This window comes from Diadema antillarum, unplaced genomic scaffold (assembly GCF_040938485.1).
Source record: "Diadema antillarum isolate AM-2024a unplaced genomic scaffold, OU_Dant_1.0 seq00000663_RagTag, whole genome shotgun sequence".
NCBI classification, from domain to species: Eukaryota; Metazoa; Echinodermata; class Echinoidea; order Diadematoida; family Diadematidae; genus Diadema; species Diadema antillarum.
This window is the reverse complement of record NW_027271575.1, coordinates 917,414-939,689: the sequence shown is the minus strand read 5'-3', so window position 1 is coordinate 939,689 and position 22,276 is coordinate 917,414. Positions and strand designations below refer to the sequence as shown.

Below are 22,276 nucleotides of genomic sequence, written 5' to 3'. Positions count from 1 at the left end.
TTTGTCGTCAGGAACTGTTTATGTAAAACAAATTGTTAAGATGAAGATTGAGATAAAGAATTCGGGTAAGGCTCATAAAAAAAAAAAAAAAAAAAAATCCGTGTATGTGGTCTCCATGAAGCATTATGTCTTATACCTTTAAGTAAAGTGGCAAAGTATATAAGGTCTACTGCATAGCTGAAAATAGATGGATTAACTCCATCTAATGCATTGATGCTTGGGCCTTTACAATCCCTAAGAATATTTTTTCATCTGAGGGAAGAAAAGGCAGTATACCTATGAGTTATTAAAGGAGACAATGTTAAAGCTTTTTAAGTGCTCATCGATAAAAAAATATATTGGAAACTTAGCAACAGTCGATTATAGTTTATCACACATGGCGCTAAATGAAATTCAGTGAAGTTTACTTATTCATGTGACTTTTTTCTTGTGCATATATCTTCACGACTATGATCTAATCGATGTCCTACTTCAGTAATGAAAGTGCTAGAGTCTATATCACTTTTTAAGCTACAATGTTGATAATGAATAATATTATTAGTTGTAATAATAATGCCGACACTTAGCGGAAAGCAGCATTGAGTGCTGTTACAAATGTTGTAGGCTTAGTAGTTTATCTGGGTCGGACGTGGTGAAACAGGCGCTAAGAGGCTGAAAATGGTATTCTGCAGTGCACATGCACGAGACAGCTGTTCTAATTTGGGATGTCGTATCGTCATTGCATTCATGTCCTATACATAAAGCTCGAAATTATGTGTTAGTGTCGGGATTCTGGATGTCGGGTTCTTTACAGTGAAAGAAGACAAGTAAAAAAAAAAATGTAATAATTCCTATAGTCTTTACAATTTCCCTCATATCTACAGCAAAGTCAGTATCTTGAAAAGAAAGCAAATCACCTAGCAGGAATTTATCACATTTTAGGCTGTAGAAAATTCAATTATCGCAAATTATTGTAAAATTGCCCTGCACATATGACGCAAGAATTGCATTCACTTGAAGAAATTCTGTTCATTTATCATGACATTAGTGTCTGGCTAGTAACTGATCAGTGGGAATCAGTGGGAATGCTGAGGGATGATTGTCCCAGTTCTTATGGGATTCATTTAAGAGTACATTATAGATCTATTGTTGTGTGCAAATCATTTGCTTCAGAACGGTCTCCTGTTCAAGTAATGTGCAGTTAATGGCCCGTCACCGTACAGGCATGCTAACCAGGAAACATTGAACTGCCCATTACTTGAACATGAGAGCATTCTTAAGCAAATACTTACACATCCATACAACTATATATATATATATATATATATATATATATATATATATATTATTTATTTATTTATATATATATATATATATATATATATTGTAGCCTTCTCTCCTTCTTTTCGCTAGTGTATAATGTTGTTATACGCTGTGTGCCACCGGCCCCGGCAACTAGCTGGAGAAGGGTCAGGATGGTCCGAGCTAGGCTGGGGTCCGTTTGGTTGAAATATACAACCAGGCGTGGAGAACGGGGTTGAAATGTACCATATTGCTGGGTTACTTACTACCAGTCTATTCCCATTACTTGCTTACTACCAGACTACCAGTCACAATTCATCCAACGAAGATACCAGTACCAGTGCAGCTCATCCAATCGCAGATACCAATACCAGTGCAGCTCATCCAATGCAGATACCAATATCAGATACCACCAGTTCACTCGCATATCATTTCATCAGTTCCGTAATTGCATTGCACTACTCACCGATACTTATGTTATACTGCAGCAGACTTCAAAGGAAACGGTCCAGGCAGTAGTGTCCACTTCAATCAACGCTTTATTAACACTCAACAACACTAATTATCAATAACCTTGGTCTGTATCCAGGCCCACCCAGCTCTATCGGTCTGTATCCAGGCCCACCCAGCTGTTACGATTCATATTCGACCTCTTATTATTCTCCGACCGCTATATTTTCGAAACAGTTACGCATTTTTACCTACTGACCTTTTCCTCAAATACTAACGCTTATTAACCTTCCTTATCATACGGAAATGATTAGATAACGAAGCAACAATTGTATGAAAGATTATTACTGAACATAATCGCATCTCCAACAATTATTACCCCTCTAAAATTCCTAACAAAACAATCCATAATCGTCAGTTTCCTTGTAACTGATCGATTCATGATCGATTGCTAAAATAATCGATCGATTTATATTCGACCACGGAACTTTCAATATTGGGCTAATTTTTACCCGTTTTCTTACTAATACACTAATCTACCAATTCTCCATTGGTTACAATATATATTTATATATATATATATATATATATATATATATATATATATATATGTATATATATATATATATATATATATATATATATATATATATATATAGTGTGTGAAAAGAAAAGCCAGGTGGACGTAGCTAGGTCAACGCGTCTGTTTATTGCCGCCGAGCTTTCGGTCCCAAACGGACCTTCATCAGGGCTGTAACGATACAAAAATGACTCACTCGTATGGCTACACTAATAAATATATATTCATATAAATCTAACTGGCGTGAGTCTATAATGACTGTGTAATCAATCAATCCGTAATTACAGCTGTATATAACATATTCCAATAATCATATACATAATCAATTGCATATTATTGAATACATTTCATATCACACTCGTGTTATTAATTGAGGTGAAGGTATATAACAAAAACACCAATTCAGTATCCTCATCTTATATGTTGTGTGACAGGCGACTGTAAAAGTATCAAACTCGACATTTTTATGTTGTCGACGATAATACAGCCTGTGGCAGCATTGCAAGGCGTAAGTGGCTATATAATACAGTACAACAGCCATGCGTCATCTTCTGGCTATCGTATAATGAGGTAAATAATACTAATATACCACAACCATTCATATACATACAGTTGTATTATAACATATAACAGAATATTACATAATATTACATTTTTGTATCGTTACAGCCCTGATGAAGGTCCGTTTGGGACCGAAAGCTCGGCGGCAATAAACAGACACGTTGACCTAGCTACGTCCACCTGGCTTTTCTTTTCACACTGAATGCAAATACTGAAGGCCACACACTGGTACTGTAAATGGTCGATACCCCTTCTCACAGTATATATATATATATATATATATATATATATATATATATATATATATATTTATGCAGTTTGTAAAAGTGGGCGTGGGTTCAATGGTTTAACGAACAATGCAAATTATATATTTTGGTCTCAGAAGTTGCGCGATACTTCAAAAAATAAGCCAAGAATGAAGGGTTTACACGAGGTCCTATCGCATTGCAGAATTATTGCGCGAAATGTCAAAGGGGTTAAGAAAATCCGTGTATTGAGGTCAAAAGTTTAGCAAAAATTACAATTGATTTTCCAGTACAGATAAGCTTCTACTTTAGAATTTATGCATTTGTTTACCACAGTCGATGAAAATATTGAGCCAAAAACACCTTCTTGTAACGTGGGAGTCGTTGTGATATTGATATGAAAACAAATGCATATTCTTTATCCCTTAACCTTAAACGGCCGAGTGATGAGTCAACCCCCATCCCCAGTATTATCCACGGCCATTCGATAGGTCAATATTCTTTCTTTCTTTCCTGTTTTCCTCATCTTCTGACAGAATACATTTTCGCTAAAATCGGGTATAGGCCTACTGTTACGACGCTGTATGACATTGTACATGTTCCTCAATCCGAAAGTGGCTAAAAAAAAAGAAGCTCTCTCAGCTTATTAAAAACGTTTTTTTTTTAATCTCTTTAATCAACTGAAATCAATTCAGTCTAGCATAATTATGCTTCAAAACGGATCTGTGATAAAAAATGTCGAATAACACGGAACAAATTTAGAAATTAATGAAAATATAATGCACAAGATATACACAAGATGCTACAGAGACTGTTTAGACCAAAAATCATGATTCGATGGGCATTTTTCTGATTTAGAGCAAAATGTCTTATTTCACGCACATATTAGCATTAATAATTAAAATAATATGTGACCATGCATCACAAAACCAACAAAACGTCGCCAGACATGGATTTTTAGTTAAGGGCAGATTCAGAAAGAGCAGACTCTAAGCGTTAGAATAATGTATAACTCAATTCAAGTAGACTCCCCTAACTCATCTGAATACTGGGAAGAAAGCACACACTCTGGAAAAGTGTGAACTCAGAAAAGAGGCTGTGAAGTATAGGGTCTATTCAAGCACTAAATCTTTCTCAAGCCGCACTAGCCACTAATGCTACCTGTGAGAGGAGACAACACGGAATGTAAACCACAGGAGCAACAGCAATGAAAGGAATTATCAGATCAGGCTGAAATTGAGCATGTTCTATTAACACATTCTCTCCATCATTATTGGCAAATTTGAAAGCAGTAGCGTCGACCTTTCAAAAGTTATTAAACTTGAAAATAAAGAGTGTGAAAAGGATAAAAAAAATGAAAGGGGCCTTTAAGACATACTTGATCACTGTACTCTCCTCCCCCCCCCCCCCCCAAAAAAAAAAAAATAGATTGTAGAAAAACTGCTGAAAACACGCTTTCCCATTCCTGTTATGATCCCAAACCAAAAAAAAAAAAAAAAAGGGGGGAAAGCTCTTTCAGAAAATATGAACAACTTTAACTCGGTTGACCCATTTCACATTTTCATGGGTCCTCACGTAAAATCAAGGGGTACAACTTTTTTCTTTTACTTTGTGGTCCCTGTATAAAAAGGAAAAAAAAATCTCAATATTGCATATACAGAGGATTATACATACACACATATACATAGTTTGGTAGATTATGCCACAGGTAACGTATTATACAAGAGATACCGGAGGGGGTTGAGTCCAACCCCCAAACTCCTCCACCCCGGCCCTGCTACTGACAGAACAGCTAAAAAAGTCAGGCATGGTTTAGGGTTAAAAGCATGTTAAAGTGAGTGCAAACAAGTAGCTGTGAAGCTACATGCAGAAATTCTGACAGCATACTAGGATGACAGTGAAATAGACACACCACATACACACATTCAACCAAGTTCCTAGGAGTGATAGCAATCCAACTTGAAATACTCATGTCCAGAATATTACAACAATATCTAAAGCAACTGGTGTTTTAAGGAGTATACAATACTTAACGATCAAACTTATAATAATGTTAAATAACACCTTATTTTTACCATATGTGATGTTATATAATATTGTATGGGGCAACTGTAACAAAATTAATTGAACACAATTTTTCTTCTGTAGAAAACAAGGCTCTTCGTATATGCACACATTCAAATTTCTTTGTTCACACTGATCCCATATTTTATCGCCTAAAAAATCTAAGGCCCATGATATACATTTATACCTAACTGCCATATTCATGTATAAACACACTCGAAATGTATTACCATTTTTTCATAATGCCCTACTAACCAATGACCATGTTAACTCATACCCTACCCGTCGTTCCCATGATTTTCATTTAAGTAATCCAAAGCTTTTACTTCCTCAAAAGTCGATCAGACATCACGGTCCGGATACATGGAACACTCTTCCTGAGGAGTTGAAACAGTATGCATCCTTGTTTTTATTCAAAGCAAACTTAAAGAAGCACATTCCATTGCAGTATACTTTAAATACGAACTAAAAACAGATAATTTATATGACTAATGTTGGTCTCCCGATAGCTGCATCGCATATCGTTCCCTCTTCCAGCAAACCAATTCTATTATTCTAAATTCCAGCCTATCTGCTAATGTGCACTTTCAAGCACTTGCACGCACATTCACCACAATTACACATTAGTTTATTTTCCCCTGCTATCTTCGCAGCAGAATTTGTATTGTTACGAATCTACGTCCTACCTTTTCCTCGGGCCGGCCATCTTTTCAAGCAATGCTTACAATGGCGTCCCTCTGCATTCTTAACTTCGCTTCTTAACTACAATTGTTATTGTAATCCCTGCTGCATAGACATGAGTATTGTATATCATTAATTTCCTTATATATCGTTGTTTATGCAAGTCAAGCGACTCTGTTTTAAATACAATTTGTAATGTTTTCCACATGTTCATGATTATGTAACTTATGTATATTGATTTGCAGAAAGTGTCTATCAAACAAACACGCATACACATAAACATCGTACTCGCTGGTATGTTTTGATGTCTCCAGCATAAAATAATTCCTTCTGCTGTAAGTGGTTGATTTTGTTTGTGAAAAATAGAGAAAGATCCAAATGACAATTCAGTGATGCATGATATTTGTAACAAGAAAGTCATTATTTGGCTGATTTCCGTATTCTGTTGTTATTTTCTCTCTTTCGTCCTTCTTCAATGATAAAATTGGAATAATCTATATTCATTTTTAACTGGATCAATTTATCATAGATTTCCGTTACGAATAAGTATTATGGTAGTTTTCGTTTTCAGATGTAGGCTAACATATCTTTTTCAGAAATACTACGGCACAACATGGACTTATACCTTGGTACTTCTTTTCGGCAAAAGTGACTTTTGTACTTTTTTTCTCCCTTGTGGCCACAAATATCATGACTATAGGTTCATGCCAAGGGCATTGTTGTGAAGACGATCCCAGCTTGAATTGCTACGTCTCCTCAGGCGATTGCTATTGTGACGAGATTTGTACAGAATTAGTTGACTGCTGTCCTGACTATAACGACGTGTGTGAGAATGAAGTTATCACAGTGTATGAAGGTAGGACGAGTTAAAAAAAAGGGGGGATTTTTTTTTACATGGTCTTTACAATTATGACCAGAATTATCTTCACTTATGTGGGTTTTTTTATGCAAAACAAATCATCGAGTTTAGATTGATGACAAAGAGGCTAAGGGAAAACCAACTATATCTCATCAAGCGATCATCGTATTGAAGAATTAATTGCAACGTGTTAAAATCAGCTTTTACATTATGTTTCTTCATATATAGTTCGTTTTCTGCTGAGTATCGTGTGAGTATAGTATTTCAATTGCAGTCCTACCAGATCAATTTCTCTTTAAGTTTTATCTCAAACTTTGCAATGGTGAATTGATTCAGTATTTTTTTTCTTTTGTAAGCAAAAGGTTTGAGAAATGTTTTATGTCACGGTCTCTTCTCGTACAGAACTAACTCAATGGATTACCTCAGTCGACAGTGATAATGAAGCAACAATACTACCGATCAACGGTAAGATTTGTTTTGATCAAGGCGAAAGAAAAATGCATGCATTTTCCATAGTTCTTCAATCAATATAAAGTATCAAGCTGCACACTGCATCCTTTAGATACGTTTATCAGAAAACCTGGAATGTTAAATGGGTAGGAGACAGAATTTGTGTCACCTTTGCTAGTCATTTCTACTTTTTTCTTCTTCTTCTTCTTTGATATCACGATGTTGTCTCAAAGTTGATAGTACAATAGTAAAATAGCAATCCATTTCCATTCCCATCCTTGTACTATGCATAGTACATGTGAATATACCTTTAAAGATGCAATTATCTTGTTGCTCATGGTCACATGTATTTTGTTCAATTACGTTTTTTGAATTATTACAAATATGTTCTGTGAATGCATTGTATGTAATTTTTCCTGTTTATTTAATGGAAATGAAAATGAAGTTGAACGTTGAAAGTTGAAAGTTGATATGTGTTTGAAGACATTAAGCTTCCTCTGTATGTGACCGTGCACCACAAAACAAACAAAAACAGACATGAAATTCTAGTTGGGAGCATATTCTGAAAGAGCAGGCTTTAAGCTTTGAAATAATGTATAACTCAAATCAAATGGACTCTCCTAACCTATCTAAATGTTGGAAAGAAAACACAAACCCAGGAAAAGTGAACTGATAAAAGAGGCTCTAAAGTACAGTGTCTATTCAAGCGCTTAATCTTTACCAAGCCCTGCTGGCTGTGCGATGAATGGGACAAAAAACAGAATGTAAACCACCGGAGTAACAACAATGAAGGGATCATCAAATTAACCTGAAATTTAACATGCCTTATTAACACATTCTGTCCTTAATTCTTTATGTGCCACGTTCGCACGTCCGGCTCAGTCAACGGCGTGCCAACTTCGCATATTCTGCTCAACAAACAAAGCCGACAAAACCGATCGATAAATCCCTAATCCCGCGGTACTATCAAAGCGTTTCTCGCGCTTTTGTTCCTCACACATACGGCTTGCATTCTATGTGGTGATTGACTATCAAGCGGTGTTCCCAACTAGATTTGCATGTACATTCTAAGTTTTTGTCACTAGGGTGTTGTTTAATGGTTCTCTTGGCATTTTATAATTATTTCCTCTTATCAATTGTACGTAACACAAATTTATAATCTATGTTATTTTTGTGTTATCTACTTTTAATTTTTTAAAGAATGTATATCGTATCATTTGTTATATATAGATAATATCTTGTATGAGACAAAGTGACTGCTTTTAAAGCACATCTAGAACTATTTGCTATTGCTTGAGTAGTGCTGCTTTCTTTTTTCTTTTTTCTTCTTGTTTTTTTTTTGTTGCTTTTTTCTTCTTTTTTTTTCTCTCTCTCTCTCTTTCCCGATGATTTTTCTTATTCACATGATCATGTATGTATTGATTTGTTTTTTATTTCAATAAAACACATTAAAAAAAAGGTTTCTGTCACTATTTTATGTGCAAAAGTCATGCCTTTACAGTAATATAGCAGCTGGTAATTCCAAAGAAAAATTGAAAATAGAATTGTTATACATTGCATATGGAAGCAAAGTTTGGCATTCCTCTTTAACCTTGCTCACTATTATGTCCAGCGTAGCAGAAATTTGTAGAAGTTAGACAAGAAAAAACAAAATTCTTTCTAAAAGCATGACTACCTTCGTGTCTCAGAATAATGTGGCACACAGGGGGTTTCCACTATGGCACATAAAGAGTTAATCAATGCCAACCTTCAAAGTAGTGGCATTATTCGTTCAAAAGTTATAGGAGGTGAAAGTGACGAGTGTGTATAAAGTTTTTAAGAAATGTAAAGGGGAATCCAAAGACACATATTAGTCACACTATTCTACCCCCCCCCCCCCCAAAAAAAATGTTCGAGATAAACTGCTAAAAAAACACACTTTCCTGCCCATTTTATGACCTCAAATTTTAGCATAATGTAGAAGACTTGCTCTTTCAGAAAATATGAAAAAGTCAAAATCGGCTTGGTTGACCAATTTCACCTATTTTTAGTCCTTATACACAATCAGTGTGTGCGACTTTTTGTTCGTTTTGTGGTGCACGGTTACATAATTTATAGATTATTTTGTAATAATAGAATTAATAAACGAGGTGGTGGAACAGGCGTATATATTCATAATTCCTTACATGTATTTATTAGACAAGAGTTGACAGTTATATCTGAGTCGTTTGAAAGTATTTTTGTTGAGTGAGTAAATAATAACACCAAATGTTAAAAAAAAAGACAATTGTTGGTTTGGTATATCGTCCCCCGAATTGTAATATTGATTTTCCATAAGGTAAATCCGCGTGTATATAATTGTTTCATAATGGGTGATTTGAATTTAGATTTAGTGAAAATAGGTTTAAATTCGAAAATTGATTTATTTATGGATATTTTGTATGGATTTTAATTGGAACCTTTGATTAGCAGTCCCACTCGGATAACTGCAACCTTTGCCACTTTGTTGGACAATATATTTACAAATGTGAATATTTGTACTCACTCAGGAATTTTGATTAGTGATGTAAGTGATCACCTGCCAATTTTTTGTATGTCTTCATCCATTGCCCATTGTAAAAACAAATCACGTCCCATCTATGTAAAACGCAATATTACTCAGTCAAATATGATTGCTTTTTTTAACACATTGAAAAATGTTGACAGGGAAAATTGCATTGGTGTAGGAAGTGTTTATTTCAAGTATAATAGTTTTTTGCAAGTACTTAAAGATATTTATGAATGTTTTCCTTATAAAAACATATGATTTTAAGAAGAAGAATAAGAATCCATGGTTGACAAAGGACTTGATTAAAGGGGATGGCTAGTAACCGATCAGTGGGAATCAGTGGGAATGCTGAGGGATGATTGTTCCAATCCTTGTGGGATTCATTTAAGAGTACATTATATATCTACTGTTGTGTGAAAATTATTTGCTTCAGAACCGTCTCATATTCAAGTAATGTGCAGATTAATGCCCCGTCACTGACCAGGCACGCTAACCTGGAAATATTAAACTGCACATTACTTGAATATGAGACCATTCTGAAGCAAATAATTTTCACACAACAGTAAATATATAATGTACTCTTAAATGAATCTCACAAGGATTGGAACAATCATCCTCCAGCATTCCCACTGATTCCCACGGATCAGTTACTAGCCTTCCCCTTTAAGCTTTGTCGTAAAAAATTAAGTATGTATAAAAAATATGTTAAGAAACAAACCCCTTATAGAAAAGAGGTGTATAATAGATTTCGAAATTATGTTACACTTCGATTAAGACAAGCAAAAAAAGAATATTTCAATGAAAAATGTTATCAAGTGAAAAATGATATTAAATCAACATGGAAAATTATCAATAATCTTTTAAAGGGTACAAGAAATACCGAAAGTAGTTTAATAGAAAGTTTTGAGATTGGGAATGAATAAATAACAAATAATAAGGATATAGCTGATTGTTTTAATGATTTTTTTTTTGTTAGTATTGGGGAGAAACTGCAGATCTGTAATGATAAGAGAAATAAAAATTCATATGAAAGATATTTGAAATTTCCTAACAAAAATAGTATATTCTGTATGCCAATATAAAAAAAAATAATAACGATTGTAGCGGAAATGAAAAGTAATGTAAGTTCAGGTGTAGATGGTATAGATATAAAAGTTATAAAGTTTGTAATTTCTGTCATATGTGAACCATTAAGTTTTCTTTTCAATGACTGTATGTCTGTTGCTTTTTTTCCATCAAAAGTGAAAATTGCACGTGTAACACCTATTCATAAAAAGGGTAACCGTAATGACATTAATAATTACAGACCAATATCGGTGTTAACTATATTTTCAAAGATATTAGAGAAATGTATATTTAATAGATTAATTGAGTTTATAGATAAACAAAGTATTTTAATAAAACGTCAGTTTGGATTTAGAAGGGGTCATACAACAGCCACAGCAATATGAAATCTAGTGAGAAAAATAAATGATGCTATTGATAATAAAGAATATGCAGCAACAATATTTATTAACCTTACTAAGGCTTTTGATGTTATAGATCATTTTATTTTATTACAAAAATTATATTATTATGGTATACGTGGCCCCCATCCAAACTTTTATGTAGTTATCTTAAAGATCGTCAACAGTTGACTGTAGTTAGTGAAATCGAATCTGATATCAGAAAAATTAATTGTGGTGTTCCACAAGGATCGATTTTAGGCCCTCTTCTTTTTCTTATATATATAAATGATTTACCTTTATCAACTCAACATTTAAGTTATGTTTTATTTGCTGATGATACCAGTGTATTTTGTAAAGGCTCAGATCCATGTAAACTGTTTGATATTGTTAATAGACAATTGTGTAATATTAGTGATTGGATGGAAGCCAATAAGCTGATTTTGAATAGAGATAAAACTCATTATATTTTATTTGGTATGCGAATTATAACAGACCACAATTTGCAATTGTATTTTAAGAATATGAAAATAGATAAAGTTGTAAGCACAAAATTCTTAGGAGTAATTATAGATGAAAAATTATCTTGGAATTATCATATCGATTACATAGCCAGTATTCTATCAAGAAACATAGGGGTTTTGTATAAACTACAGTATCTTCCTAGAAATGCCCTTAAAATGTTATACTATGCTTTGATTCACGACATATTAATTACTGCAATTGTATGGGGATTCACTTTTAATAAGAACATTGATCGAATACATAGATTACAAAAACGGGGAGTTCGCTTAATAACCAATTCAACATATGCTTCCCCCAGTTTACCTCTGTTTTTAGAAAGTCAAATATTACCCATTCAAGATTTGATTTCATTAGAGTCTGCAATATTCATGTTTAAACTTAATAAAAGTTTTCTCCCTGATGTATTCTCTGATTATTTCACCCTGTATAGTTCAATTCATGGTTATAATACCAAAAATGCTCAGAGTACTCATCCCCCATTAAATTGCACATCTTGTACGCAGTCATCAATATTTCACAAAGGTACTATTTTATGGAATAATTTGAATATAGTTTTCAGGATCAGTTAGACCGTAAGACAATTTAAAAGATTATATAAACAACATGTTTTTGATGTAATTAAGTTACAAGTTGACGAATAGTTAAATATGGAGTTTTCTTCTTTTCTTCTCCACTTTCATATCTACATGTATCCGTTTTTTTATTGATTCAAGTTGTAAATCTTATCGTATTTTGCATTCATGTGTGTTTCAATTCAGCTACAAACCAATGATTATAAATGATTACATATATTTACATCACAATATTTCTTAAGGGACCATTTGCAATAAGCCTACTTTGTGCTTCTCATGATTCCGCCACTATCATATTTGACACCATGTATTTGTGTTTGTTTGTTTGTCTGTCTGTTTGTTTTTAATGCAAAGTTTGTAAACCAATTATGAAAGTGGAAAATAAATGAAATGAAATGAAATGACCCTGCACCACAAAACCGACAAAAGGTCGGCGGAAAAGGATTTTTAATTAAGGGCAGATTCTGAAAGAGCAGTCTCAAAGCTTTAAGATGATGTATCACTCAATACGAATGGATTTTCCTAACGTATCCAAATACTGGAGAGAAAGCTCAAACTCTTGAAAAATGTGAACTGAAAAAAGAGGCTCTGAAGTACACGGTCTATTCAAGCGCTTAATCTTTACCAAGCCATGTTAGCCGTACCATGAAATGGACAAAACACAGAATGTAAACCACCAGAGCAACAACAATGAAGAGATTATCAGATTAAGATGAAATTGAGCATGTTCTATCAACACATTCTGTCCGTGATTTATGCTAACTTTTAAACGAGTAGCGTCATCCTTTCAGAACATATTAGACTTGAAAGTGAAGAGTGTGCAAAGGATTTCAGGAAATGAAAAGCGGCCTCCAAGATATAACTAATCATTCTACCCCCCCCCCCCCCCCCCCCGGGTTGTAGACAAACTGCTAAACACACATTTTCCCACTTATGTAAAGATCCCAAACTGAATAATAATGTAATAGAAATATAGTTCTTTCCCAAAATAATATGAACAACTCCAAATTGACTTGATTGAACCATTTCACCTTTATTGAGTCCTCATGTAAAATTAAGGGGTGCGACTTTTTGTTTGTTTTGTGATGCACGGTCACATTTATAGCATAGGCTTTAAAGTTTCAAATGCCCATCGATAAAAAGAAGAGGCAAAGAAAACCGAATCTAATCAAGAAAAAACAATATTTTAATCCACAGCTGCCGGAATTCAAGTCCGACTTGTAGGAGGGGAAGACGACACCCAAGGGAGGGTGGAAATCTACTACAGTGGTCAATGGGGGACTGTCTGTGACGACTGGTGGGATATCGTAAACGCCAACGTGGTGTGTCGGATGCTGGGCTTTGAGGGCGCCTTACGTTATTCTTGTTGCGCCGAGTATGGCCAGGGATCTGGCCCAATTTATCTGGACAACGTTGAATGCAATGGCACGGAGAAAAACCTGGCAGATTGCCAACACAACGGATACGAAACGCATAATTGCAAGCACATTGAAGACGTTGGTGTGAAATGCATACCGACAGGTAAATTGCATACTTTTTTTTTTCAAGTCGTAAAGATGCGTGCATCTGTATATTTACTGAACAGTTAATTCTGAACGAATTCGACAGGAATGAGAAGGGTGGAAATTGGGTGGTTGATTGAGCTAGAGCAAACAGGTAACTAGTTCCTCAGTGGAACGCTGTTTTCTATATTTAGGTGATCCGAGTATCCTCACCGAGTATCCTCTCGGATCACCTGTATCTGTACTGATTCTTTCTTTCTTTCTTTCTTTATTTATTTATTTCTCCTCAAAAGTTGTGCAGAGGTTAGGTCAGAAAGTCCTCTTCCTATCAATTTCAAAATCATATATGTATCATGTCCCAAAGACGACATATATAATAAAATCATAGTGATCAGTCGACCGTGACGTCACTATGACGTCATTTTATAAAAACACATACTGATATTTCATTAATGAAATGGAATTTTTCAATGAAATTTACGTCACATATATTTCAAGTCAACCTGATTCTACTCATGTTCTCAAAATTCATCTATACCCTTAAAACGTGTGCGTACGCGCGCGTTGAAATATTTGTATGCTCCAATCGAGCTCAATTTTTTTTTTTTTTTGCACACGTTTCAGACCATTTGGAGCATTTTTTGAAAAATTGAAAAAATCGGACGGACGCGTACGTGCACGCGCATATACGCACCCACAGCTCATATGCAATAGAAATTTCCCGTTTTTTTTTTTTTTTACTTTGATCGGATGTCCGAAATGTCAAGGAATATTTCTACCAAGTTTCAAGTATAAATCCGACTCAATATGACGTCATATGGGCCCTTCACAGTTGAAATTCCGCGCGCGCGTCAATGACGATATACAGTGCAACTATGCCAAAAAACCGCCAATTTTTAATCCGATTGTACTCGTCAGGATGGACGGTGACCCCCCATTTTATTTACATATTCTGAAAGCTGATAAGTTTTATATGTCATTTCGTGGGTTGGCGATACTGAAAAAAAATGATTAAAAGATATCAAATTTCTTAATAAAGTAAAAAAAAAGATTACATTTTCAAAATGGCGTCATCAAATTTCAAGTTCACTCTAGCGTATCTCACTTATCCTTTGCCGATTTTCACCCAAATTTCAGTATGTTATAGCTTAATTTAAATGGTCTTTCATAAATTAATTCAATTTCATAACTTAATTTTCATTGGATGACGGCATCACCTCATAAAAATGGAATGAAAGTAATCTTGTCAAATTTGACCAGTTTCTATGGGAGTATCCCTATGGGAGTGCAGTTTTTCTGGAAATGAAAATTGACATGACTATCTTTATCGTGCCAACTTCGCATAGTCTGCTCAACAAAGCCGCCAAAACCGATCGATAAATCGCTAATCCCGCGGTACAATCAGAGCGTTTCTCGCGCTTTTTTTCCTCTCACATACGGCTTGCATTCTATGTGGTGATTGACTATCAAGCGGTGTTCCCAACTAGATTTGCGTGTACATTTTATGTTTCTGTCACTATTTCATGTGCAAAAGTCATGCCTTTACAGTAATGTAGCAACTGGTAATTCAAAAGAAAAATTGAAAATAGAATTGTTATACATTGTATAAGGAAGCACAGTTTGGCATTCCTCTTTAACTTTCCTCACTGTTATGTCCAGCTTAACAGAAATTTGTAGAAGTTATACAAATTGGAAAAACAAAATTCTTCATCAAAATATGACTACATTCGTGTCTCAGAATAACATGGCGCACAGGGGATTTCCACCATGGCACATAAAGAGCTAAATATTCGCTATCATTTTAGACATTATTTCAGCGTCGATCCAACGTTATACCAACCGCTGCTCCCGCTGGGTATGACGTGGAGAAGTAAGATCTAAGGCAAAGGCCAGGGAAAATATTCTCGATCGAGGAAAATGGGGTCGATGGGAATTTTTTTTTTTTTTTTTGTCGAGCCCATCGGCGGTGTGCAGAGGCTAAAAGATCTGTCCGTCAGTCGTCCGTCCGTCCATCGTCCGTCAGTAACGCTACACAAACATAAATTACTCTCTACTGAGACTTTAATTTCAACCATACTTGGAAGAAGTAGTGCTTACACAAAGTTACATATTTTACCAAACATGAAGGTCACCTCAAGGTCAATGATCACAGGCAGGGGTCAACGAATTCTTGGGACCCAATGGTAAGTTTTGACGGCGCGTTACGATTACGGCTCATAACATTTGGTCCCTTGATATGTCCGTTGGTGACCAAACTTGGATGATAGATGTCCCTTGGGGAGTTGAGCGTCATCAAAAGGTCAAAGGTTACAGATAGGGGTCAATAAACTTTTAGGGTCCAATGTTTTTTGTTTTTTTTTTTTGTTGTTTTTTTTTTTTGGTTTATTGGGATTTTTTTTAAAGGCGCATTTCGATTATGGCTCCTAACTTCAGATCTCTATGTCCGTTTATGACCAAACTTGGATGGTAAATGTCCTTTGGGGGGTTGAAGTCCATCACAAGGTCAAAGGTCACAGACAGGGTCAACGAACTTTTAGGGCACAATGTTAAGTTTTTACAGTGTGTTTCGATTATGGTTTGTTTGTTTGTTTGTTTGGTTGGTTTATTTCTGCATTTTCTTTCTCCGAATACAATTGCAAATGAAAACAAAATGATACAGATACATACAAATCAATACAAAAAAAAATCATTTGCGTAACAACATTCAGTCTGAAGTGGCATAATTATGAATCAAAATAACATATTAAGGCTTACTGTATCTAATAACAAAGGAGAAATCAATACAGGGGACCGTCATCATAAGCAGAGCTTGACGTGGATGAGGCCCTATCTGAATATGTGATACCAATGTAATACAACACCAATTATATATGTACTCATAAAACTCTTAATCTTAATACACAAAACACATTTTGCTACAGAAAAAAAAACAGAAAAGAAAAATAGTGACTTGGCGCTTTAGAACAAGAAAAAAAAAACAGCACGCAGCACCATTGACTGCTGCATGGTATAGTAGACAATAAAAGTGTAGGTGTGTGCGAGTGACAGTGCGTCGTGTGTGCAGGTGACAGTGCAAGAGAGAATAAAGGCTGTACATGCCTATTTTGGGGGTAAGGTATACGCTTTAATGAATGTGTGCAATATCATTATCAAAGAAAGGAAAGGAACGGGAGGGAATGAAAAAAAAACACTTTGCATGGATCAGGGCTTACTGAGACTTCAGAAAAAAAGAAGAAAAAGTACATTGATCAAAAACTACTAACTGGAGACATATTTCAATAATAAATACTTTTTTAAATGAGCTTTAAAGGAAAACAGTGAAGTACACTGCTTTAATTGATCAGGTAGGTTATTCCAGACATCGGGACCGTAATGTCTAATTGATTTCTGAGCTAAAACAGTTTTGGGGTTTACAAGGTGAAAATCTGTCGAACGGCGAGTTGGATATGTGTGTATATTCGAATTTAAGTGAAAAATATTATGAAATAAAGAGGGAAGTTGATTTGTTGCATACTTGTACATAAATATACCTGTTTGTAAAATGTGGATGTCCTGAAGCTTCAAAGTATGCAAACGATGAAATAAAGGATCTGTATGAGATAAATATGTGGAATTAGTAATGATACGAATAGCACGCTTTTGGAGTAAATACAATGAATTCAGTTTAGTAATACTACAATTTCCCCATACAATATTTGAATACAATATATGAGGCAAAATTAAAGAATTATATAAAATAATCAGGGATCGTTCTGATAAGAGATCTTTCAACTTCCAGAGTACACCAATATTTCTTGATAGGGTCCTTTGTAAACAGGATATATGTTCGTTCCATGTTAAATGAGAATCGATTGTAATGCCTAAAAATCTAATAACTTGTTTCTCGCAAAGAGAAAACCCATCAATTGATATGTTGACATTAAGATCCTGTGAGTAGGGTTTTCTAAAATAAACGAAATTTGTCTTATTAACATTCAAAGATAACTTGTTTGATTTAAACCAATTCAATATATTCAATAATTCAGTGTTCAAACGATTAACAAGTGTCCCTATATCATAATCTCATGTAATAATGGATGTATCATCAGCAAAAAGTATAAAATTCAAAGATGGAGAAGAACCTATAATATCATTTATATAAATGTTAAACAACAGAGGCCCTAAAATGGAGCCTTGAGGTACCCCACATTTAATATCAAGTTTGTGTGATTCATAAGACTGAAAACTAACATACTGTTGACGGTTTTGCAAATAATTTATAAACCAGAGCAGAGCGTGACCTCGTTTACCATACGTATTAAGTTTATGTATCAATACTTCATGGTCGATGATGTCGAATGCTTTCGACAAATCCATGTATATACCTATAACATGCTTTTTATCAGCAAAAGCTTCAATCATTTTATCACACATGTGAGCGATTGCATAGTCAGTAGAATATCCACTTCTAAGTCCAAATTGATTGGGTATCAATAAATTATTGGTTTGTAAAAACTGATATAACCTTTTATACACAATTTTTTCAAGAACTTTGGATATACTTGGTAATAATGAAATTGGTCTATAATTACTCATTAATTTAAAGTCATCTTTTTATGAATGGGAATAACTTTTGCAAGTTTGAATGAGTTCGGAAAAATGCCTGTTGAAAGAGACATATTAAATACGTGAGTTAGAGGGCTTGCAATGTAAAAAATTATTTGTTTCAATAAATGAACACTAAGACCATCATGCCCACTCGATTTAGTTGTTTTCAGATTCTGAACAATATTGATTATTTCATGGTCATTGGTAGGCGTGAGAAATAATGAATTTTCACAAGGATTGGGTAAATAATCAGTAAAATGTGTATTACATGAATTCATATTAGATGCTAAACTAGGACCAATATTTATAAAATAATCATTAAATGAATTGGCAATTGTGGTAAAATCAGTAATTTCCTCATTGTCAATGATGATAGAGTTGGTAGTTTCTTTTACCGTCTTTCCCATAAGAGCATTGACAGTTTTCCACAATGAAAAAAGATTATCCTTATTTCTTTCTATATTAGTTGAATAATACAATTTTCGGGACAATCTTATTACTGATGTTAATTGATTTCTATATTTCCGGTATTTCATAAATGAGTTATTACTTTGATTCTTTATTGCTTGCTTATATAACTTATTACGGGTTGATATAGACCGCATAATACCTTTGGTAATCCAGGGTTGTCTATTTTTCTTTAAAGGTTTCCGTTTAACCAAAGGAATATTTCTCTGATAATAATACAATAATCTGCTGATAAATTTTTCATAAGCAGTATCAGCATTGCTTTCATCAAATACATCGTCCCATTCTTCCTGCGCTAAATCAAATATCAAAGAATTTATATTACTTTCTGTTTCCTTATAATACATTTGAGATTTTTTATTTTCAAAATATTGTTTTATTTTCAAAGAACTATTGTTAATGGTAAAAACAGGTAAATGATCGGATATATCATAATAAAATATACCATTTGTGAATTCTGTGTTTATTACATTTGAAAATATATTATCAATAAGAGTTTTTGATGTACTAGAAATTCTTGTTGGGTTGTTGATATGTGGTTGAAATGAGAAAGTTGCTAATAAACTTAGCAACTGCATTGTATGATTATCAGAATTATTTAAAAGATCAATATTAAAATCTCCCATTATAAAAGTGTCTTTCTTTTCCTGAGAAATAATACTCAGAATTTGATCAAAACTTTCTAGAAAACAATCAATGTTATTTCTTGGGGACCTATATATATTACCTATTATTATATTTTTTGCTTTACTGTTCACAATTTCAACAAAAATATCTTCCGTACCCTCGATATGTAAGTCATGCCTGACTTTTATATCAATGTTATTTCTAATGTAGAAAGCAACCCCACCTCCCTTGCCTAAGTAACGATCAGTTCATAACTTTTGATCCCTTTTAACTTCTCATAACTCCTCATAACTTTTGATCCCTAAGTCCGTTTGTGACCAAACTTGGATGGCAAATGTTCCTTGGGGAGTTGAAGGTCACACCACGGTCGAAGGTCATAGGCGGGATCAATGAACTTCCGAGAGTTAGAAAAAAATTAAAATCTTCTACTCAAATGGGTGAAGCACAATTTGGCACTTACCGTGTTTTATATATATATATATATATATATATATATATATATATAAGGGTTACAGCTCGTTAGTCCGAAGGTTCGTTATTCCGAAGATTCATTATTCCGAAGGTTTGTTAATCCGAAAATGAAATAGGGTTTGTTATTCCGAAGATTCATCAATCCAAAAATGAAATAAGGTTCGTTATTCCGAAGGTTCGTTAATCCGGAAATGAAACAAAGCTTGTTGTTTCTAAGGTTCGTTACGGACCCTACATCACTTCAAATCAACGAACCTTCGGAATTACGAACCCTATTTCATTTTCGGATTATTATAACGAACAGCACCATAAAATGTTTACAGCTGACACTGGTCAAGTCCGACTTGTTGGAGGGGAGGACGACACCCAAGGGAGAGTGGAATTTTACTACAACGGCCAATGGGGGACTGTCTGTGACGACTTGTGGGATATAGAAGACGCTAACGTGGTGTGTCAGATGCTGGGCTTTGAAGGCGGCTCAAATTATTCTTGCTGCGCTGGATATGGGCAGGGATCTGGCCCAATTCTACTGGACGACGTTGAATGCAATGGCACAGAGAGGAACTTGGCAGATTGCCAACACAACGGATACAAAACGCACGACTGCAGTCACTCTGAAGACGTTGGTGTGGAGTGCATACCGACAGGTAAATATTAGACTTTTACGTTGCCTATCTCATGCACTTTCTATTTTGTTGAACGGGCTACGGTATATATCACTGTTCGGGATGAAATCGATTGTTTGGTTGGGAAAGGACATTGAAAAAGTTGTTCCATTGCAGAAAGATAATTACTTCTTCAGGGCAACTTTACTATTTTATATATATATATATATATATATATTTTTTTTTTTATGATGAGGAGCATCTACGTCGAAGAGTGGGACTAGAGTAGTAGAAGCCAAAATGTATTATACAACTGCATGTAGCTCTTCGCCTGTAAAGAAAGTGATTTGGTAAGTTGACATTCATCTATGTCTTGAAAGAAACGTCGTGTTTAAGCCCAAGAAGTACGTACATAAAACTGATCCAATTCAGCTCAATTCAAAGTTTATTTCATTTTTCGGCAAAATATAATTATGTTTGACTTCCTTTGAAAATAGAGACTATAAAGGTTAACCCAACATTTTGTCATGAAAAGACTGTACAATAATTGAGGTCTTATAGTGATTGTACATTGTAGTCATGGTAATAAAAAAGTTTTTTTTTTTAAAGTGATCTAAAGATACATGACAAAGAATAAATTTTGCTCAGTTTCTTAATAATCATATTATACATGCACATTTTTTCTTGAGGTATGATGTCTGTGTGGGTTTAAAAAAGAAAGAAATGTTAAAAGTTGGCATAGCCGGAAGGTTGCTAACGATACGTCGAGTGGTAAGCGCATTATACACAGTCTAAAGTTATTGAAATCTATGCCATATCGACAGGAAAAAAAAAAACCCTTCAACGTTAAAATGTCATTGCGAAACAGTCTGTGAAAAATAACTAAAGCTCAATGTTACCGCTGAGTGGTTCAAATTTCAGGTTAGGCACATTAATCTTTCCTTGTCTCTTTGCAATGTAAAGACCGTGTCACACCAGCCTTGCGTGCGACTTGCAAAAAAAAACAATTTTGACTACCAGGAGGTCCCCGTAGATATCCGCACAAAACAGTACCTAGCATGTATCTCAAAAGTAGTCGCCCGGTGGTGCGCACGCATATTTTTTTTTTTTTTTTTACCCGCAACCGTGTTTAGGCCCTGTCACACCTTTCCGGGCAAGCTACTCGGGCTTGTTACTTGTAGGGATTTTCTAGCATACCGGACATTCCTGAGGGCGGAAAAGGATTTGTGCGAGTCAGCGCATGTGTCTTACTTGCTGGACGCGTTATACTTGCGAGTATACTGTGTGACCTTTGTACCAGTCGCGTGGGGGCTGACAACTTAGTGAAGGAATTCATCTAATGGAATGGCTGAAATCTCACAGAATTTCATTATCTTGACTGAATACGGGACTGCGAAGTACCTGCGTGGGAATTGCCTGGGAAGTACTGCCGCTAAGGGTCTCCTACTGGCGTTCTGCGTGGACCTCTACGGGCATTCCCGCGACTCACCCGGAAAAAGTTTTGGTCATGCTCAAAACTTGGCTGCGGTTAAATCGGACTTGCGTGAGCACCTCCGGGCAACTACTCGCTAGATACTGTCAGGTGCGGACCAACTGCGGAGAGCTCCTTGGAGTAAATTTGTTTCCCCGCCAGTCAAGCCGCAGAAGTTCCCCCGTACGGTATGACAAGGCATGAATGAAAATTGCAAACATTCTTGTTCGCCCGCTGAAAATCTTCTACGTGCTGGAAACTACCTCCTCGCCACAAGCCCACGTTATGGTGTGACACGGCCTTAA

General features: G+C 35.0%; 1 protein-coding gene across 1 annotated transcript in view; it reads left to right on the top strand.

Moving 5' to 3' along the window:
- Nucleotides 1–40: 40 nt before the first annotated feature.
- Nucleotides 41–22,276, top strand: part of LOC139736804 (neurotrypsin-like) — a 28,046-nt gene continuing 5,810 nt past the window's right edge. The window contains exons 1-3 of the mRNA XM_071647467.1: nt 41–65; nt 13,438–13,761; nt 20,219–20,542. Of these exons, the coding sequence (XP_071503568.1) occupies nt 41–65; nt 13,438–13,761; nt 20,219–20,542 (673 nt within the window). The remainder of the gene's footprint in view (nt 66–13,437; nt 13,762–20,218; nt 20,543–22,276) is intronic.